This window comes from Oncorhynchus masou, chromosome 21, assembly GCF_036934945.1.
Source record: "Oncorhynchus masou masou isolate Uvic2021 chromosome 21, UVic_Omas_1.1, whole genome shotgun sequence".
In the NCBI taxonomy this organism is placed as follows: Eukaryota; Metazoa; Chordata; class Actinopteri; order Salmoniformes; family Salmonidae; genus Oncorhynchus; species Oncorhynchus masou.
The window spans coordinates 50,831,995-50,847,715 of NC_088232.1; the positions used below are offsets into that span (position 1 = coordinate 50,831,995).

Sequence of the window (15,721 nt, forward strand, 5' to 3'; positions counted from 1 at the left end):
TCTGTTGTCTCCTGTGTAAAAATCTTGCTACTTAGCTTTCAGGGGTCAGGATAAGTCCCTGTACAGGTCAACATGTCAACATCGGTGACAGTTCTATTCTGTCCCCAGGTGTCTGTCCCCAGGTGTCTGTAGCCCAGGTGTCTGTAGCCCAGGTGTCTGTCCCCAGGTGTCTGTCCCCAGGTGTCTGTAGCCCAGGTGTCTGTCCCCAGGTGTCTGTCCCCAGGTGTCTGTCCCCAGGTGTCTGTCCCAGGTGTCTGTCCCAGGTGTCTGTCCCCAGGTGTCTGTCCCCAGGTGTCTGTAGCCCAGGTGTCTGTCCCCAGGTGTCTGTCCCCAGGTGTCTGTCCCCAGGTGTCTGTAGCCCAGGTGTCTGTCCCCAGGTGTCTGTAGCCCAGGTGTCTGTCCCCAGGTGTCTGTCCCCAGGTGTCTGTCCCAGGTGTCTGTCCCCAGGTGTCTGTCCCAGGTGTCTGTCCCCAGGTGTCTGTCCCCAGGTGTCTGTCCCCAGGTGTCTGTCCCCAGGTGTCTGTCCCAGGTGTGTGTCCCCAGGTGTCTGTCCCCAGGTGTCTGTCCCCAGGTGTCTGTCCCCAGGTGTCTGTCCCAGGTGTCTGTAGCCCAGGTGTCTGTCCCCAGGTGTCTGTCCCCAGGTGTCTGTCCCCAGGTGTCTGTCCCCAGGTGTCTGTAGCCCAGGTGTCTGTAGCCCAGGTGTCTGTCCCCAGGTGTCTGTCCCCAGGTGTCTGTAGCCCAGGTGTCTGTCCCCAGGTGTCTGTCCCCAGGTGTCTGTCCCCAGGTGTCTGTCCCCAGGTGTGTGTCCCCAGGTGTGTGTCCCCAGGTGTCTGTAGCCCAGGTGTCTGTCCCCAGGTGTCTGTCCCCAGGTGTCTGTCCCCAGGTGTCTGTCCCCAGGTGTCTGTAGCCCAGGTGTCTGTCCCCAGGTGTCTGTCCCCAGGTGTCTGTCCCCAGGTGTCTGTAGCCCAGGTGTCTGTCCCCAGGTGTCTGTCCCCAGGTGTCTGTCCCCAGGTGTGTGTCCCCAGGTGTCTGTCCCCAGGTGTCTGTCCCCAGGTGTCTGTCCCCAGGTGTCTGTCCCCAGGTGTCTGTAGCCCAGGTGTCTGTAGCCCAGGTGTCTGTCCCCAGGTGTGTGTCCCCAGGTGTCTGTCCCCAGGTGTCTGTCCCCAGGTGTCTGTCCCAGGTGTCTGTCCCCAGGTGTCTGTCCCCAGGTGTCTGTAGCCCAGGTGTCTGTAGCCCAGGTGTCTGTAGCCCAGGTGTCTGTCCCCAGGTGTGTCCCCCCAGGTGTCTGTCCCCAGGTGTCTGTCCCCAGGTGTCTGTAGCCCAGGTGTCTGTAGCCCAGGTGTCTGTCCCCAGGTGTCTGTCCCCAGGTGTCTGTCCCCAGGTGTCTGTCCCCAGGTGTCTGTCCCAGGTGTCTGTCCCCAGGTGTCTGTCCCAGGTGTCTGTCCCCAGGTGTCTGTCCCCAGGTGTCTGTCCCCAGGTGTCTGTCCCCAGGTGTCTGTCCCCAGGTGTCTGTAGCCCAGGTGTCTGTCCCCAGGTGTCTGTCCCCAGGTGTCTGTCCCCAGGTGTCTGTCCCAGGTGTCTGTCCCCAGGTGTCTGTCCCCAGGTGTCTGTCCCAGGTGTCTGTAGCCCAGGTGTCTGTCCCCAGGTGTCTGTCCCCAGGTGTCTGTCCCCAGGTGTCTGTAGCCCAGGTGTCTGTCCCAGGTGTCTGTCCCCAGGTGTCTGTCCCCAGGTGTAGCCTTGATATAACTGCAGCCAGGATGAAGTGTTTACCATGGAAGGATCAAGAACAGATGTGGGTAGCTTAGCTCTCACTGCCATGACAGGAGGCTATAATGTTGTGAGGAAGAAAAACAACTAGAAACCCCATCTGAGCATCATTGTATTGTCTGTCGAAGCATAAAGAAGGAGAGAAAATGGATGCTGATTGTTTTTCAAAACTTTACAATTCACAACTTTAGAATTTTTCTCAATGGCATAGAAGCATTTTTAGGAACTGTCGTTAAACGTACCTATGGCAGAACAACAATGTTCTAATGCTTTAATCACATTTTCAGAATGTCTTGCTTTTGTACCTGGGCTGTATATCTTACACCACCTTTTGCAAAGCTTTAAAATAAAATGGTCATCAATAAATACTAAATTGACTGTAAAGCGTTCTCTTCATAGAATACCAACACGTTGTTTTCATCATAAGAAAAAAAGATTGCAAATGTGTTCACTGTTTCCAGCAGTCAGTAAATACTACTGCACAAAATGATTCATGTCTTTATCCGTAGTAGGTCTGAAACAGATACAATACAGAAAACGATCTAGCAAAGGGGACTGTCTAATTTCTAGGAACTGTTTTACAACTTTGCAGACAATAAAAAGAATGAAGTCATTATCTTCAACATGGCAGAGCTTTGGTTTGGGTTGAGGCCTCTGCATTCATACTTATTATGTTCCTCCACTGTAGACACCTTTTCTTATTTGTTATGTGGATTGTGTTTCTGCTTCAGTGGAACCTATGAGCAGACAAGCCTCTCAACTGAATATATGCAGTTGGATTGTGAGGAAAACAGTGAATGAATCACACAATATGCTTATCAGGAATAACATGTGATGTGTATCAAATTGTTTGGTGAAATATGCATAAAAGAAGAGTAATCACCCATAATTCTGCACCTTTCGATAGTTGTAATTCCGTTTTTTCAGTATTGATGAATGTATTTATGTTTTGAGAAGGCCGCTTCATTGTCCACAACAATACAATTAGGGAGGGGACTGTGGATCGGTCTCCATCTGTTAGTACATTCATACGTTAGTCACACGCAATATTTCAAACAGTACTGGCCCAATTTTGACAAAACTTATGTGAATGATGCGTCCTGCCATAGATATCCAGCATTTACAAAATTGACCAGATGGTGGCGCTATAACAGGAGGTTGAAAATACGAACTTTGAAAAGTCACACCCCTCACCTCGTTTGACATTAAGTCATGAAATTCAGTACATACTGTCGGTCACTCTCCTCACAAAGGATTTTCCTCAGGGACCCATGGTGGATTTTCCGACATTTAGATTTTTTTTTTAAACACTTAAAATGCTACTCTTCTGGCACCGTATGGCCGATCTGCACAAAACTTGATATGTGGCATCTATGGACATATAGTGAGGGAACAAGTATTTGATCCCCTGCTGATTTTGTACATTTGTCCACTGACAAAGAAATGATCCGTCTATAATTTTAATGGTAGGTTTACTTGAACAGTGAGAGACAGAATAACAACAAAAATCCAGAAAACACATGTCAAAAATATTATAAATCGATTTGCATTTTAATGAGAGAAATTAGTATTTGACCCCTCTGCAAAACATGACTTAGTACTTGGTGGCAAAATCCTTGTTGGCAATCACAGAGGTCAGACATTTCTTGTAGTTGGCCACCAGGTTTGCACACATCTCAGGAGGGATTTTGTCCCACTCCTCTTTGCAGATCTCCAAGTCATTAAAGTTTCGAGGCTGACGTTTGGCAACTCAAACCTTCAGCTCCCTCCACAGATTTTCTATGGGATTACGGTCTGGAGACTGGCTCGGTCACTCCAGGACTTTCATGTGCTTCTTCTTGAGCCACTCCTTTGTTGCCTTGGCCGTATGTTTTGGGTCATTGTCATGCTGGAATATCCATCTACGACCCATTTTCAATGCCCTGGCTGAGGGAAGGAGGTTCTCACCCAAGATTTGACGGTACATGGCCCCGTCCGTCCCTTTGATGCGGTGAAGTTGTCCTGTCCCCTTAGCAGAAAAACACCCCCAAAGCATAATGTTTCCACCTACATGTTTGACGGTGGGGATGGTGTTCTTGGGGTCATAGGCAGCATTCCTCCTCCTCCAAACACGGCGAGTTGAGTTGATGCCAAAGATCTCCAATTTGGTCTCATCTGACCACAACACTTTCACCCAGTTGTCCTCTGAATCATTCAGATGACAACATTCAAACTTCAGACGGGCATGTATATGTGCTTTCTTGAGCAGGGGGACCTTGCGGGCGCTGCAGGATTTCATTCCTTCACGGCATAGTGTGTTACCAATTGTTTTCTTGGTGACTATTGTCATGACGTTGGCCTGGGGGTAGGTTTATGACAGTTATAAATACCTCTTCCCCCCTTTTTCCTCTACCCTACTGATGTTTTATTTGCAAACCCCTTGGTTAACATAGAGATTCTGGGAACATCAGAAGGTGGGGGGAAATGAACTATATTCTGGTAATCCGACCAATTGAACATATGCGGTGGTACTTAATGAATATGATGTCAGTTCGGTTGTCATCTGAGACATTCTCATCAATGATAAGATGACAAACTCTACAGTGGAAAGTCTACACATCAGAGTTATCAGATTCACGTGGAATTGTTGTTCAATTTTATTGTTTGAATATGAAATTATTCGTGATGGGATGAAATGTGATTTTAGCTTCTAAAATGTGAGATTTGGGTTTTCATAAGGTTTGGGCTCTGCTCAATCAGTGGCCTGTCCCTGTGAAAGGACATGGGTTATAAAACTTTTCAAACTCGCCCTCCTCTCCCTTCCTATATAAAGCCTTGACGACAATATAACCTCCTGTTCCGAGGATGTGAGGACGACGTCCGATGTCAGAATGGTTCAGATAATAACTACAGAACGAAGCCAACATCAGCGTGAGCTTTGGTTGCGAATGGTATGAACTTTGAACTCTTATTCACTACAGAAGTGATACCTCCTAGCCGTTGAGTTAGCAACAACAGCTGCAAACAAGGGTTAGGAAGGAACAGACAGAGTATCCCGTCTACAACGTATCCAATTGACCACCAGAGACATTCTTCAAAGGACACAAATGACTTAAATGTAAATGTAAACAAAGGACTCGGTTTGGCAACACGGCCTTCCATCTACCACCAACCTACTGAAGCACAGCTCAGAGTAAATATCTATTGCATTTTCCTTTTCCAAATGGGCGGTAATTTAGAATGCATAAGATACTGTATTTACGATAGCACAGCTTCTTCCTTTGTTTCTCAGTCTTCCCGCTCTTTCACTCAAACCCAGCCCCTTTTCTTTTGTGTAACAAGCTGTCATCGGTTTCGCCCGCTAGGGACTTTTTCCTTTATGATGTAATTTGTAATCACGTTATGACTAATTATGTGTATGTGTAACTCTGTGTGATTAGTTAGGTAGTTAGTAAATAAATAAACTCAATATTGCATTGCTGATTCAATTTGTTAGCCAGGGTTCGTGAAGATAAACAAGAATTTACAACTTTCAGATGAGACTGAATTAAGGTGACGATTAATATTGACTGCTATTGATGTAAAATATTACTAGGTCTTTAAGAGTTTATTCGGAAGATAACAGCTCTATATATATTATTTTGTGGTGCCCCGACTCTCTAGTTGATTACATTTACATGATTAGCTCAATCAGGTAATATTAATTACGGAGAAATTATTTTATAGAATAGCATGTCATATCACTTAATCCGGCATAGCCAGAGACACGACACTATGGTCCCAGCTGCCTTGAGATGATTGACAAGATCCTCCCGTGTCGTTCTGGGCTGATTCCTCACCGTTTTCATGATCATTGCAACTCCACGTGGTGAGATCTTGCATGGAGCCCCAGGCCGAGGGAGATTGACAGTTCTTTTGTGTTTCTTCCATTTGCGAATAATGGTCCCAACAGTTGTCACCTTCTCACCAAGTTGCTTGGCGATGGTCTTGTAGCCCATTCCAGCCTTGTGTAGGTCTACAATCTTGTCCCTGACATCCTTAGAGAGCTCTTTGGTCTTGGCCATGGTGGAGAGTTTGGAATCGGATTGATTGATTGCTTCTGTGGACAGGTGTCTTTTATACAGGTAACGAGCTGAGATTAGGAGTACTCCCTTTAAGAGTGTGCTCCTAATCTCAGCTCGTTACCTGTATAAAAGACACCTGGGAGCCAGAAATCTTTCTGATTGAGAGGGGGTCAAATACTTATTTCCCTCATTAAAATGCAAATCAATTTATAACATTTTTCTGATTTTTTTGTTGTTCTGTCTCTCACTTTTTAAATAAACCTACCATTAAAATCAGACTGATCATTTCTTTGTCAGTGGGCAAACGTACAAAATCAGCAGGGGATCATACTTTTTCTCCCTCACTGTAGGACTTTCAATGCAATATTTTGCAGACTATTAACCAATAAACATTCATGTGGGCGTGGTCTGGCACATAAATCAGTCAGATTTTGGTATTGTAACAATTTGGTACACATGTTGCAAACACTGCCAAGCCTCAACATATGCAAGAACATTCACATCGACCAAATGATGGCGATATAAGAGGCACATGTTTATATCTCTTGATTTATTGACTCCGAAAAGAAAATGGCACACTTGCTCAGGGATATGAGTCTAGCTAACCCACGTGATATATCAGACACTACTGGCCTGATTTTGATTCAACTTGGGTGAATGGGTCTTGCAGTAGAGATCCGCCATTTACAAAATTACACTGATTGGCCCAAGGGGGGCGCTGCATCATTCGTGGGGGACAATTTACATTGTTTCGTTCAATGCTTGTACGCACTTGAGAAAAACGAACAATGAATGTTCACACTACAAAAGTGAAACTAAACTACTCGGGTACAGGTTCTGGGCTAAACATGTGGTTGGACATTGCCACAGCCTGTACAAGCCCAGCATACCTCCAATTCAATATGCACACACTGCTTATACAGATATGTGAGTGAGGTACACTTGTATACTCATCGTTATTGTTATAGTGTTTAAAATATCTGTGAAAAGTGTGAGCAAAGAAATCTGAGTGCACAGACTAGAAGAAAGTTTACATTTGAGTGTTGCAGTGGTTTTATTCAGTAGTCCCTTTATGCATCTGAGAATGAAATATTAAATAAGTTATAGAAAAAGTAAACTTGTTAAATTATGAATTCTTTTTTTTTTTTTTTTTTGACTCAAGGAACATAAAAACACATTAATACATTTTTTTTTCTCTGAACAAAAACCAAGGTATATCCAGCTTTTACGGACACAAAGTTTGAGTGGTATTTCTGTTTCCCCAGAAATACTCTGAAACATTCATCCCTCACACAACAAGGATACAATTCAAATGAACAAATTAACACATTCTTCTTTTTCCCAGTCAGGGAGAGAACATTTGCAGTGAAAAGAGCCATGGACGGATTTTAAACCATGCAGAAGAAGAAGAAACACATGCACACACGCTATAGCATTACACTACTGCATGAGAGAAACTCTCGGAAAAGGCACTGTTGGGATGGATTGACGAGAGAGAAACATGGAATGCAAGGAATCTTTCAGAGATATAAATCTTAAAATGAGAAGCCCATCATCAAGTCTTAACCCGTAGTGCTTACTCGCGGTATCATTCTGGAGTGCAATGGCATTCAATCATCATAGACTACATTCAAACCCCCATTGGTTACACACATTACTGTTTGGCAAGCAACATCACAGGGTTTCCCATGGATCGTTTTGGTCCAACACTGCTCTTTATGTGGCTCGTACATCTTGTTAGAGTTTGGTCTTATGCCACACCAAAAAATAACATATATGAGACCGTTCCCTCTTCCAAGGCCACCCGTTGCTTAGAATGGGAACCCTTCCACATACAAATATAAAAACAGGTCAAGTCTTCAGGACAAAGACACATTAAAAAGTCAGTGCTTGGGGACAAACCAACAGTGAAAACACTTTCTGTAAATGTCATCTTACAATGTTTTTTTTTTTTCTCTCTTCGGTGCTTTCCAGAAACTGCCCTTAGCTCCACCCCTTACCTCCTCTGCACTTCAGTAGATCTGAAAGATAGGTCAGGTATAACCAATATGACATACATACCACCCCCCCTAGAGGGGAATTTGCCCCATACTGCTGACACCTATCCAGTCTTCTCAGATCAACAGAAGTTCTTCAGGAGGTTATGGGTTTTGGAGGTTGTTTCTGGACGGGGCCTTCACTCCAGACTTTCTGGTGGAAGTTGACCGGCCTCACGTTGTGAGGTGACTTCCTGTCAACCTCCTCCAATGGGGATGGCTGAGTGCAGCATGTGATAGGAGGGCATCGCTGAGGGGAGAGGCTTCACCACTGGGGCTGAGCAGGCCTCTGCTTGGTGGTGTCGTACGACCGGATTACGTCAGACTGTGACACCACTCCGTTTTCCTCCTGAGAGAAGGCGTAGCCGTCTAAGGGAAAACAAGCACATGATACTTATATATAAAAATCTCAGACGCCATTACAAAATCTCACGCTGACCACCTAGTGAGAGTTTCGAAATAAGGATGTATAACTCCACCCCTCTCAAAGGGCTTGTTCAGCCGACAGCCTACTGACTGGTCTACAATGAATAACTACTCATTATTATTTGTAGATCAGTAAGTCTGTCACAATTTACCCACAATTCACCACATGTGCAGTCAACTCGAACACACACAACTCCTGTAGCAAAGTTTGTTCCCTTCCCCTCGACAAAAAAACACCTGGTGTTTATAATCCAGGCTACACGCGAAGCACTACTGCACACAGTACATTATCACACACTACATTATCAGAAATCCAGGAGAGTTAGAACAACAACCCACAGCTAAATTAGACATATAGATCTAATAACTCAATATTAGGTGAAGGTAAACGTCTAACACAGGCTGTGATGGATGAGTCAGACTGGGGAGGGATCCAGCAGCTACCTACACAGTGCCTTCAGATGAGTCAGACTGGGGAGGGATCCAGCAGCTACCTACACAGTGCCTTCAGATGAGTCAGACTGGGGAGGGATCCAGCAGCTACCTACACAGTGCCTTCAGATGAGTCAGACTGGGGAGGGATCCAGCAGCTACCTACACAGTGCCTTCAGATGAGTCAGACTGATGGGACTGGGGAGGGATCCAACAGCTACCTACACAGTGCCTTCAGATGAGTCAGACTGGGGAGGGATCCAGCAGCTACCTACACAGTGCCTTCAGATGAGTCAGACTGGGGAGGGATCCAGCAGCTACCTACACAGTGCCTTCAGATGAGTCAGACTGGGGAGGGATCCAGCAGCTACCTACACAGTGCCTTCAGAAAGTATTCAGACACGTTTTGTTACAGCCTTATTCTAAGATTGATTAAATTAAATTGTTTTCCTCATCAATGTACACACAATAATGAAAAAGCAAAAACAGTTTATTTTTATTTATTTTTAGAAATACCTTATTTACATAAGTATTCAGACCCTTTGCTATGAGATTTGAAATTGAGTTTCCATTGATCATCATTGAGATATTTCTACAACTTGATTGCAGTCCACCTGTGGTAAATGTAATTGATATGACATGATTTGGAAAGGCACACACCTGTCTATATAAGGCCATGAGGTTGAAGGAATTGCCAGTAGAGCCCCGAGACAGGATTATGTCGAGGCACAGATCTGGGGAAGGGTACCAAAAAACATCTGCAGTGTTGAAGGTCTCCAAGAACACAGTGGCCTCCATCATTCTTAAATGGAAGAAGTTCGGAACCACCAAGACTCTTACTAGAGCTGGCCACCCAGCCAAACTGAGCAATCGGGGGAGAAGGGCCTTGGTCAGGGATTAAGAACCCGATGGTCACTCTGACAGAGCTCCAGAGTTCCTCTGTGTAGATGGGTGAACCTTCCAGAAGGACAACCACCTATGCAGCACCCCACCAATCAAACCTTTACAGTAGACAGAAGCCGCTCCTCAGTAAAAGGTACATGACAGCCCGCTTGGAATTTGACAAAAGGCACCTAAAGGACTCTCAGACCATCAGAAACAAGATTTTCTGGTATGATGAAACTAAGATTTAACTCTTTGGCCTGAACGCTAAGCGTCACGTCTGGAGGAAACCTGGCACCATCCCTACAGTGAAGTATGGTGAAAGCCGCATAATGATGTAGAGTGGTCTTTCAGCGGCAGGGACTGGGAGACTAGTCAGGATCGAGGGAAAGATGAACGGAGCAAAGTACAGAGAGAACCTTGATGAAAACCTGCTCTAGAGTGCTCAGGACCTCATTCTGGGTCAAAGGTTCACCTTCCAACAGGACAACGCAGGGGTGGCTTTGGGACAAGTCTCTGAATGTCCTTGAATGGCCCAGCCAGAGCCCGGACTTGAACCCAATCTAACATCTCTGGAGAGACCTGAAAATATCAAATCAAACTTGAAAGAGCTTGAGAGGATCTGCAGAGAAGAATGGGAGAAACTCCCCAAATACAGGTGTGCCAAGCTTGTAGCGTTATACCCAAGAAGACTGGAGGCTGTAATCGCTGCCAAAGGTGCTTCAACAATGTACTGAGTAAAGGGTCTGAATACTTATGTACATGTGATATTTCAGTTTTTATTTTTAATAGATTAGCAAACATTTCTAAAAACCTGTTTTTGCTTTGTCAATATGGGGTAATGTGTGTAATGAGGGGAAAAAACAAAAATTTAAATACATTTTAGAATAAGGCTGTAACGTAACAAAATGTGGAAAAAGTCAAGGGGTCTGAATACTTTCCGAATGCACTGTACTCTACATGACCAAAGGTATGTGGACACCTGCTTGTCGAACATTCCAAAATCATGTGGATGAATAAGGTCCCCCCTTTGCTGCTATAACAGCATCCACTCTTCTAGACTTTGGAACATTGCTGCAGGGACTTGCTTCCATTCAGCCACAAGAGCAGTAGTGAGGTCGGGCGATTAGGCCTAGCTCGCAGTTGCCGTTTCAATTAATCCCAAAAGTGTTCAGATGGGGTTGAGGTCAGGGCTCTGTGCAGGCCAGTTCTGCCACACCGATCTCAACAAAGCATTTCTGTATGGACCTCGCTTTGTGCATGGGGACATTGTCATACTGAAACAGGAAAGAGCCTTCCCGAAACTGTTGCCACAAAGTTGTAAGCACATAATCGTATAGAATGTCATTGTATGCTCTAGCGTTAAGATTTCCCTTCACTGGAACTAAGGGGCCTAGCCTGAACCTTGAAAAACAGTCCCAGACCATTATTCCTCCTCCATCAAACTTTACAGTTGGTACTACGCATTAGGGTAGATAGCGTTCTCTTGGCATCCACCAAAGCCAGATTTGTCCATCAGACTGCCAGATGGTAAATCGCGATTTATCACTCCAGAGAACTGCCCCAGAGTCCAATGGCGGAGAACTTTACACCATTCTAGCCGACACTTGGCATTACGCATGATGATCTTAGGCTGTGTGTGGCTGCTTGGCCATGGAAACCAATTTAATGAAGCTCCCGACAAAGCTCCCGACGAACAGTTCTTGTGCTGAAATTGCATCCAGAGGCAGTTCAAATCAAATCAAATTTTATTTGTCACATACACATGGTTAGCAGATGTTAATGCGAGTGTAGCGAAATGCTTGTGCTTCTAGTTCCGACAATGCAGTAATAACCAACAAGTAATCTAGCTAACAATTCCAAAACTACTGTCTTATACACACAAGTGTAAGGGGATAAAGAATATGTACATAAAGACATATGAACGAGTGATGGTACAGAGCAGCATAGGCAAGATACAGTAGATGGTATCGAGTACAGTATATACATATGAGATGAGTATGTAAACAAAGTGGCATAGTTAACTGGCTAGTGATACATGTATTACATAAAGATGCAGTAGATGATAGAGTACAGTATATACGTATACATATGAGATGAATAATGTAGGGTATGTAAACATTATATTAGGTAGCATTGTTTAAAGTGGATAGTGATATATTTACATCATTTCCCATCAATTACCATTATTAAAGTGGCTGGAGTTGAGTCAGTGTGTTGGCAGCAGCCACTCAATGTTAGTGGTGGCTGTTTAACAGTCTGATGGCCTTGAGATAAAAGCTGTTTTTCAGTCTCTCGGTCCCAGCTTTGATTCACCTGTACTGACCTCGCCTTCTGGATGATAGCGGGGTGAACAGGCAGTGGCTCGGGTGGTTGTTGTCTTTGATGATCTTTATGGCCTTCCTGTAACATCAGGTGGTGTAGGTGTCCTGGAGGGCAGGTAGTTTGCCCCCGGTGATGTGTTGTGCAGACCTCACTACCCTCTGGAGAGCCTTACGGTTGTGGGCGGAGCAGTTGCCGTACCAGGCGGGATGCTCTCGATTGTGTATCTGTAGAAGTTTGTGAGTGCTTTTGGTGACAAGCCGAATTTCTTCAGCCTCCTGAGGTTGAAGAGGCGCTGCTGCGCCTTCTTCACGATGCTGTCTGTGTGGGTGGACCAATTCAGTTTGTCTGTGATGTGTATGCCGAGGAACTTAAAACTTACTACCCTTTCCACTACTGTTCCATCGATGTGGATAGGGGGGTGTTCCCTCTGCTGTTTCCTGAAGTCCACGATCATCTCATTAGTTTTGTTGACATTGAGTGTGAGGTTATTTTCCTGACACCACACTCCGAGGGCCCTCACCTCCTCCCTGTAGGCAGTCTCGTCGTTGTTGGTAATCAAGCCTACCACTGTTGTGTCGTCCGCAAACTTGATGATTGAGTTGGAGACGTGTGTGGCCACGCAGTCGTGGGTGAACAGGGAGTACAGGAGAGGGCTCAGAACGCACCCTTGTGGGGCCCCAGTGTTGAGGATCAACGGGGTGGAGATGTTGTTGCCTACCCTCACCACCTGGGGGTGGCCCGTCAGGAAGTCCAGTAACCAGTTGCACAGGGCGGGGTCGAGACCCAGGGTCTCGAGCTTGATGACGAGTTTGGAGGGTACTATGGTGTTAAATGCCGAGCTGTAGTCGATGAACAGCATTCTCACATAGGTATTCCTCTTGTTCAGATGGGTTAGGGCAGTGTGCAGTGTGGTTGAGATTGCATCATCTGTGGACCTATTTGGGCGGTAAGCAAATTGGAGTGGGTCTAGGGTGTCAGGTAGGGTAGAGGTGATAGGATCCTTGACTAGTCTCTCAAAGCACCTGATGACGAAAGTTTAGCTCAGTTACCTTAGCTTTCTTGGGAACAGGAACGATGGTGGCCCTCTTGAAGCATGTGGGAACAGCAGACTGGGATAGGGATTGATTGAATGTCCGTAAACACATCAGCCAGCTGGTCTGCGCATGCTCTGAGGGCGCGGCTGGGGATGCCGTCTGGGCCTGCAGCCTTGCGAGGGTTAACACGTTTAAATGTTTTACTCACCTCGGCTGCAGTGAAGGAGAGTATGCAGGTTTTGGTTGCAGGCCGTGTCAGTGGCACGGTCTTGTCCTCAAAGCGGGCAAAAAAGTTATTTTGTCTGCCTGGGAGCAAGACATCCTGGTCTGTGATGGGGCTGGTTTTCTTTTTGTAATCCGTGATTGACTGTAGACCCTGCCACATACCTCGTGTCTGAGCCGTTGAATTGAGATTCTACTTTGTCTCTATACTGACGCTTAGCCTGTTTGATTGCCTTGCGGAGGGAATAGCTGCACTGTTTGTATTCGGTCATGTTTCCGGTCACCTTGCCCTGATTAAAAGCAGTGGTTCGCGCTTTCAGTTTCAGGCGAATGCTGCCATCAATCCACGGTTTCTGGTTTGGGAATGTTTTAGTTGTTGCTATGGGAACGACATCTTCAACACACGTTCTAATGAACTCGCACACCGAATCAGCGTATTCGTCAATGTTGTTGTCTGACGCAATACGAAACATATCCCAGTCCACGTGATGGAAGCAGTCTTGGAGTGTAGAATCAGATTGGTCGGACCAGCGTTGGACAGACCTCAGCGTGGGAGCTTCTTGTTTTAGTTTCTGTCTGTAGGCAGGGATCAACAAAATGGAGTCGTGGTCAGCTTTTCCGAAAGGAAGGCGGGGCAGGGCCTTATATGCGTCGCGGAAGTTAGAATAGCACTGATCCAAGGTTTTGCCAGCCCTGGTTGCGCAATCGATATGCTGATACAGTTTGGAACTCGGTAGTGAATGTTGCAACCGCGACGATTTTTACGCGCTACGCGCTTCAGCCCGTTCTGTGAGCTTGTGTGGCCTAAAACTTTGCGTCTGAGCCGTTTCTACTTCACAAATACAGCAGGGCAGAAATTTTACAAACTGACTTGTTGGAAAGGTGGTATCCTATGACGGTGCCATGTTGAAAGTCACTGACCTCTTCAGTATGTCTATTCTACTGCCAATGTTTGTCTATGGAGATTGCATGGCGGTGCTCGATTTTATACAACTGTCAGCATCGGGTGTGGCTGAAATACCCAAATCCACTAATTTGAAGGGGTGTCCACATACTTTTGTATATACAGTGCCTTGCAAAAGTATTCACCCGCCTTGGCATTCCCCCCCCAAAACATGTGCATTACAACCTGCAATTTAAATTGATTTTTTATTTGGATTTCATGTAATGGACATACACAAAATAGTCCAAAGTGGTGAAGTGAAAAAATAATAAATGGAAAAGCGGTACAGAAAAAAATAAGCAAAGATGTTTGGCCTGTGGGAGACTCCCCACACATCAGATGAGACTAAAATTGAGCTTTTTGGCCATCAAGCAAAACGCTATGTCTGGTGCAACCCCAACAACTCTCATCACCCCGAGAACTCCATCCCCACAGTGAAGCATGCTGGTGGCAGCATCAACCTGTGGGGATGTTTTTACATCGGCATGGACTGGGAAACTGGTCAGATTTGAAGGAATGATGCATGGCGCTATATAAAGGGAAATTCTTGAGGGAAACCTGTTTCAGTCTTCCAGAGATTTGAGACTGGGACGGAGGTTCATTCCAATTGAGAATCTGTGGTTTGACTTAAAGCTTGCTGTACATCAGCGGAACCCATCCAACTTGAAGGAGCTGGAGCAGTTTTGCCTTGAAGAATGGGCAAAACTCCCAGTAGCTAGATGCGCCTAGCTTATATAGACATTCCCCAAGAGACTTGCAGCTGTAATTGCTGCAAAAGTGAATAGTTATGCACGCTCAAGTTAATTTTTTTTGTCTGTTTCACAATAAAACATATTTTGCAACTTCAAAGTGGTAGGTATGTAGTGTAAATCAAATGATACAACCCCCCCCCAAAAAATCTATTTTAATTTCAGGTTGTAAAGCAACAAAATAGGAAAAATGCCAAGGGGGTGAATACTTTCACAAGCCACTGTATAGTGTATATCCTAACACAATACATATCCTACACAATAGTTTCTTCTCATATTAAGTACAATTAAGAACTTCTAATTTCTATTCTTCTAGCCCACAGGTCCATCTATTCAAACTACAGGGACGATTCTAACCATTGCCAAAGCTCTATGACTCCATGGAAGTTTACCAACCTTGTGAGGGGCTCACTAACCTTCACACCTCGAGTGACAACGACAATCTCACCCCCTCCATGCCTGCATGTGTATGGAGGCAGTGAGGGACAAATGGCATTGTGGGAAATGTAGTCAGAGTGTTGTCAAAGACAGTACAGTAGGAAGTTAGACAAACGGATTCTCCAATAGAAATCCCCGATCACACTCGTAGGCGATGTCATGGCGACGTTGGCTAGCAAAGCTCATGCGTAGAAGCACGTCATCGGGTCTAATGGTCTTCTATCTATCCCATGTGCAGGCCATCAATATCAAAGGCACTCCTTCCATATATAGTTATTTTTTGACTAAAAGAAAAACATGTCAGTTTGTCACCTTCACGAGGTTGGAGTAATAACATGTTCAACTACTTAAGACATTGGCTCCAATCTAGGTTGTGCCTTTAGGATGAATTTTACACTTCTCTGATTGACTTCTCAAACCCCGG

The 15,721-nt window shown here is 45.3% G+C and overlaps 1 protein-coding gene across 5 annotated transcripts in view; it reads right to left on the reverse strand.

Moving 5' to 3' along the window:
- Positions 1 to 6,845: 6,845 nt before the first annotated feature.
- LOC135508486 (probable phospholipid-transporting ATPase IA) overlaps positions 6,846 to 15,721 on the reverse strand; it is a 32,744-nt gene continuing 23,868 nt past the window's right edge. For all 5 annotated transcript variants that reach the window (XM_064928718.1, XM_064928717.1, XM_064928721.1 and 2 more), the window contains one exon: positions 6,846 to 8,215. In XM_064928718.1, coding sequence (XP_064784790.1) covers positions 8,112 to 8,215 — 104 coding nt within the window. In that variant the 3' untranslated portion in view covers positions 6,846 to 8,111. The remainder of the gene's footprint in view (positions 8,216 to 15,721) is intronic.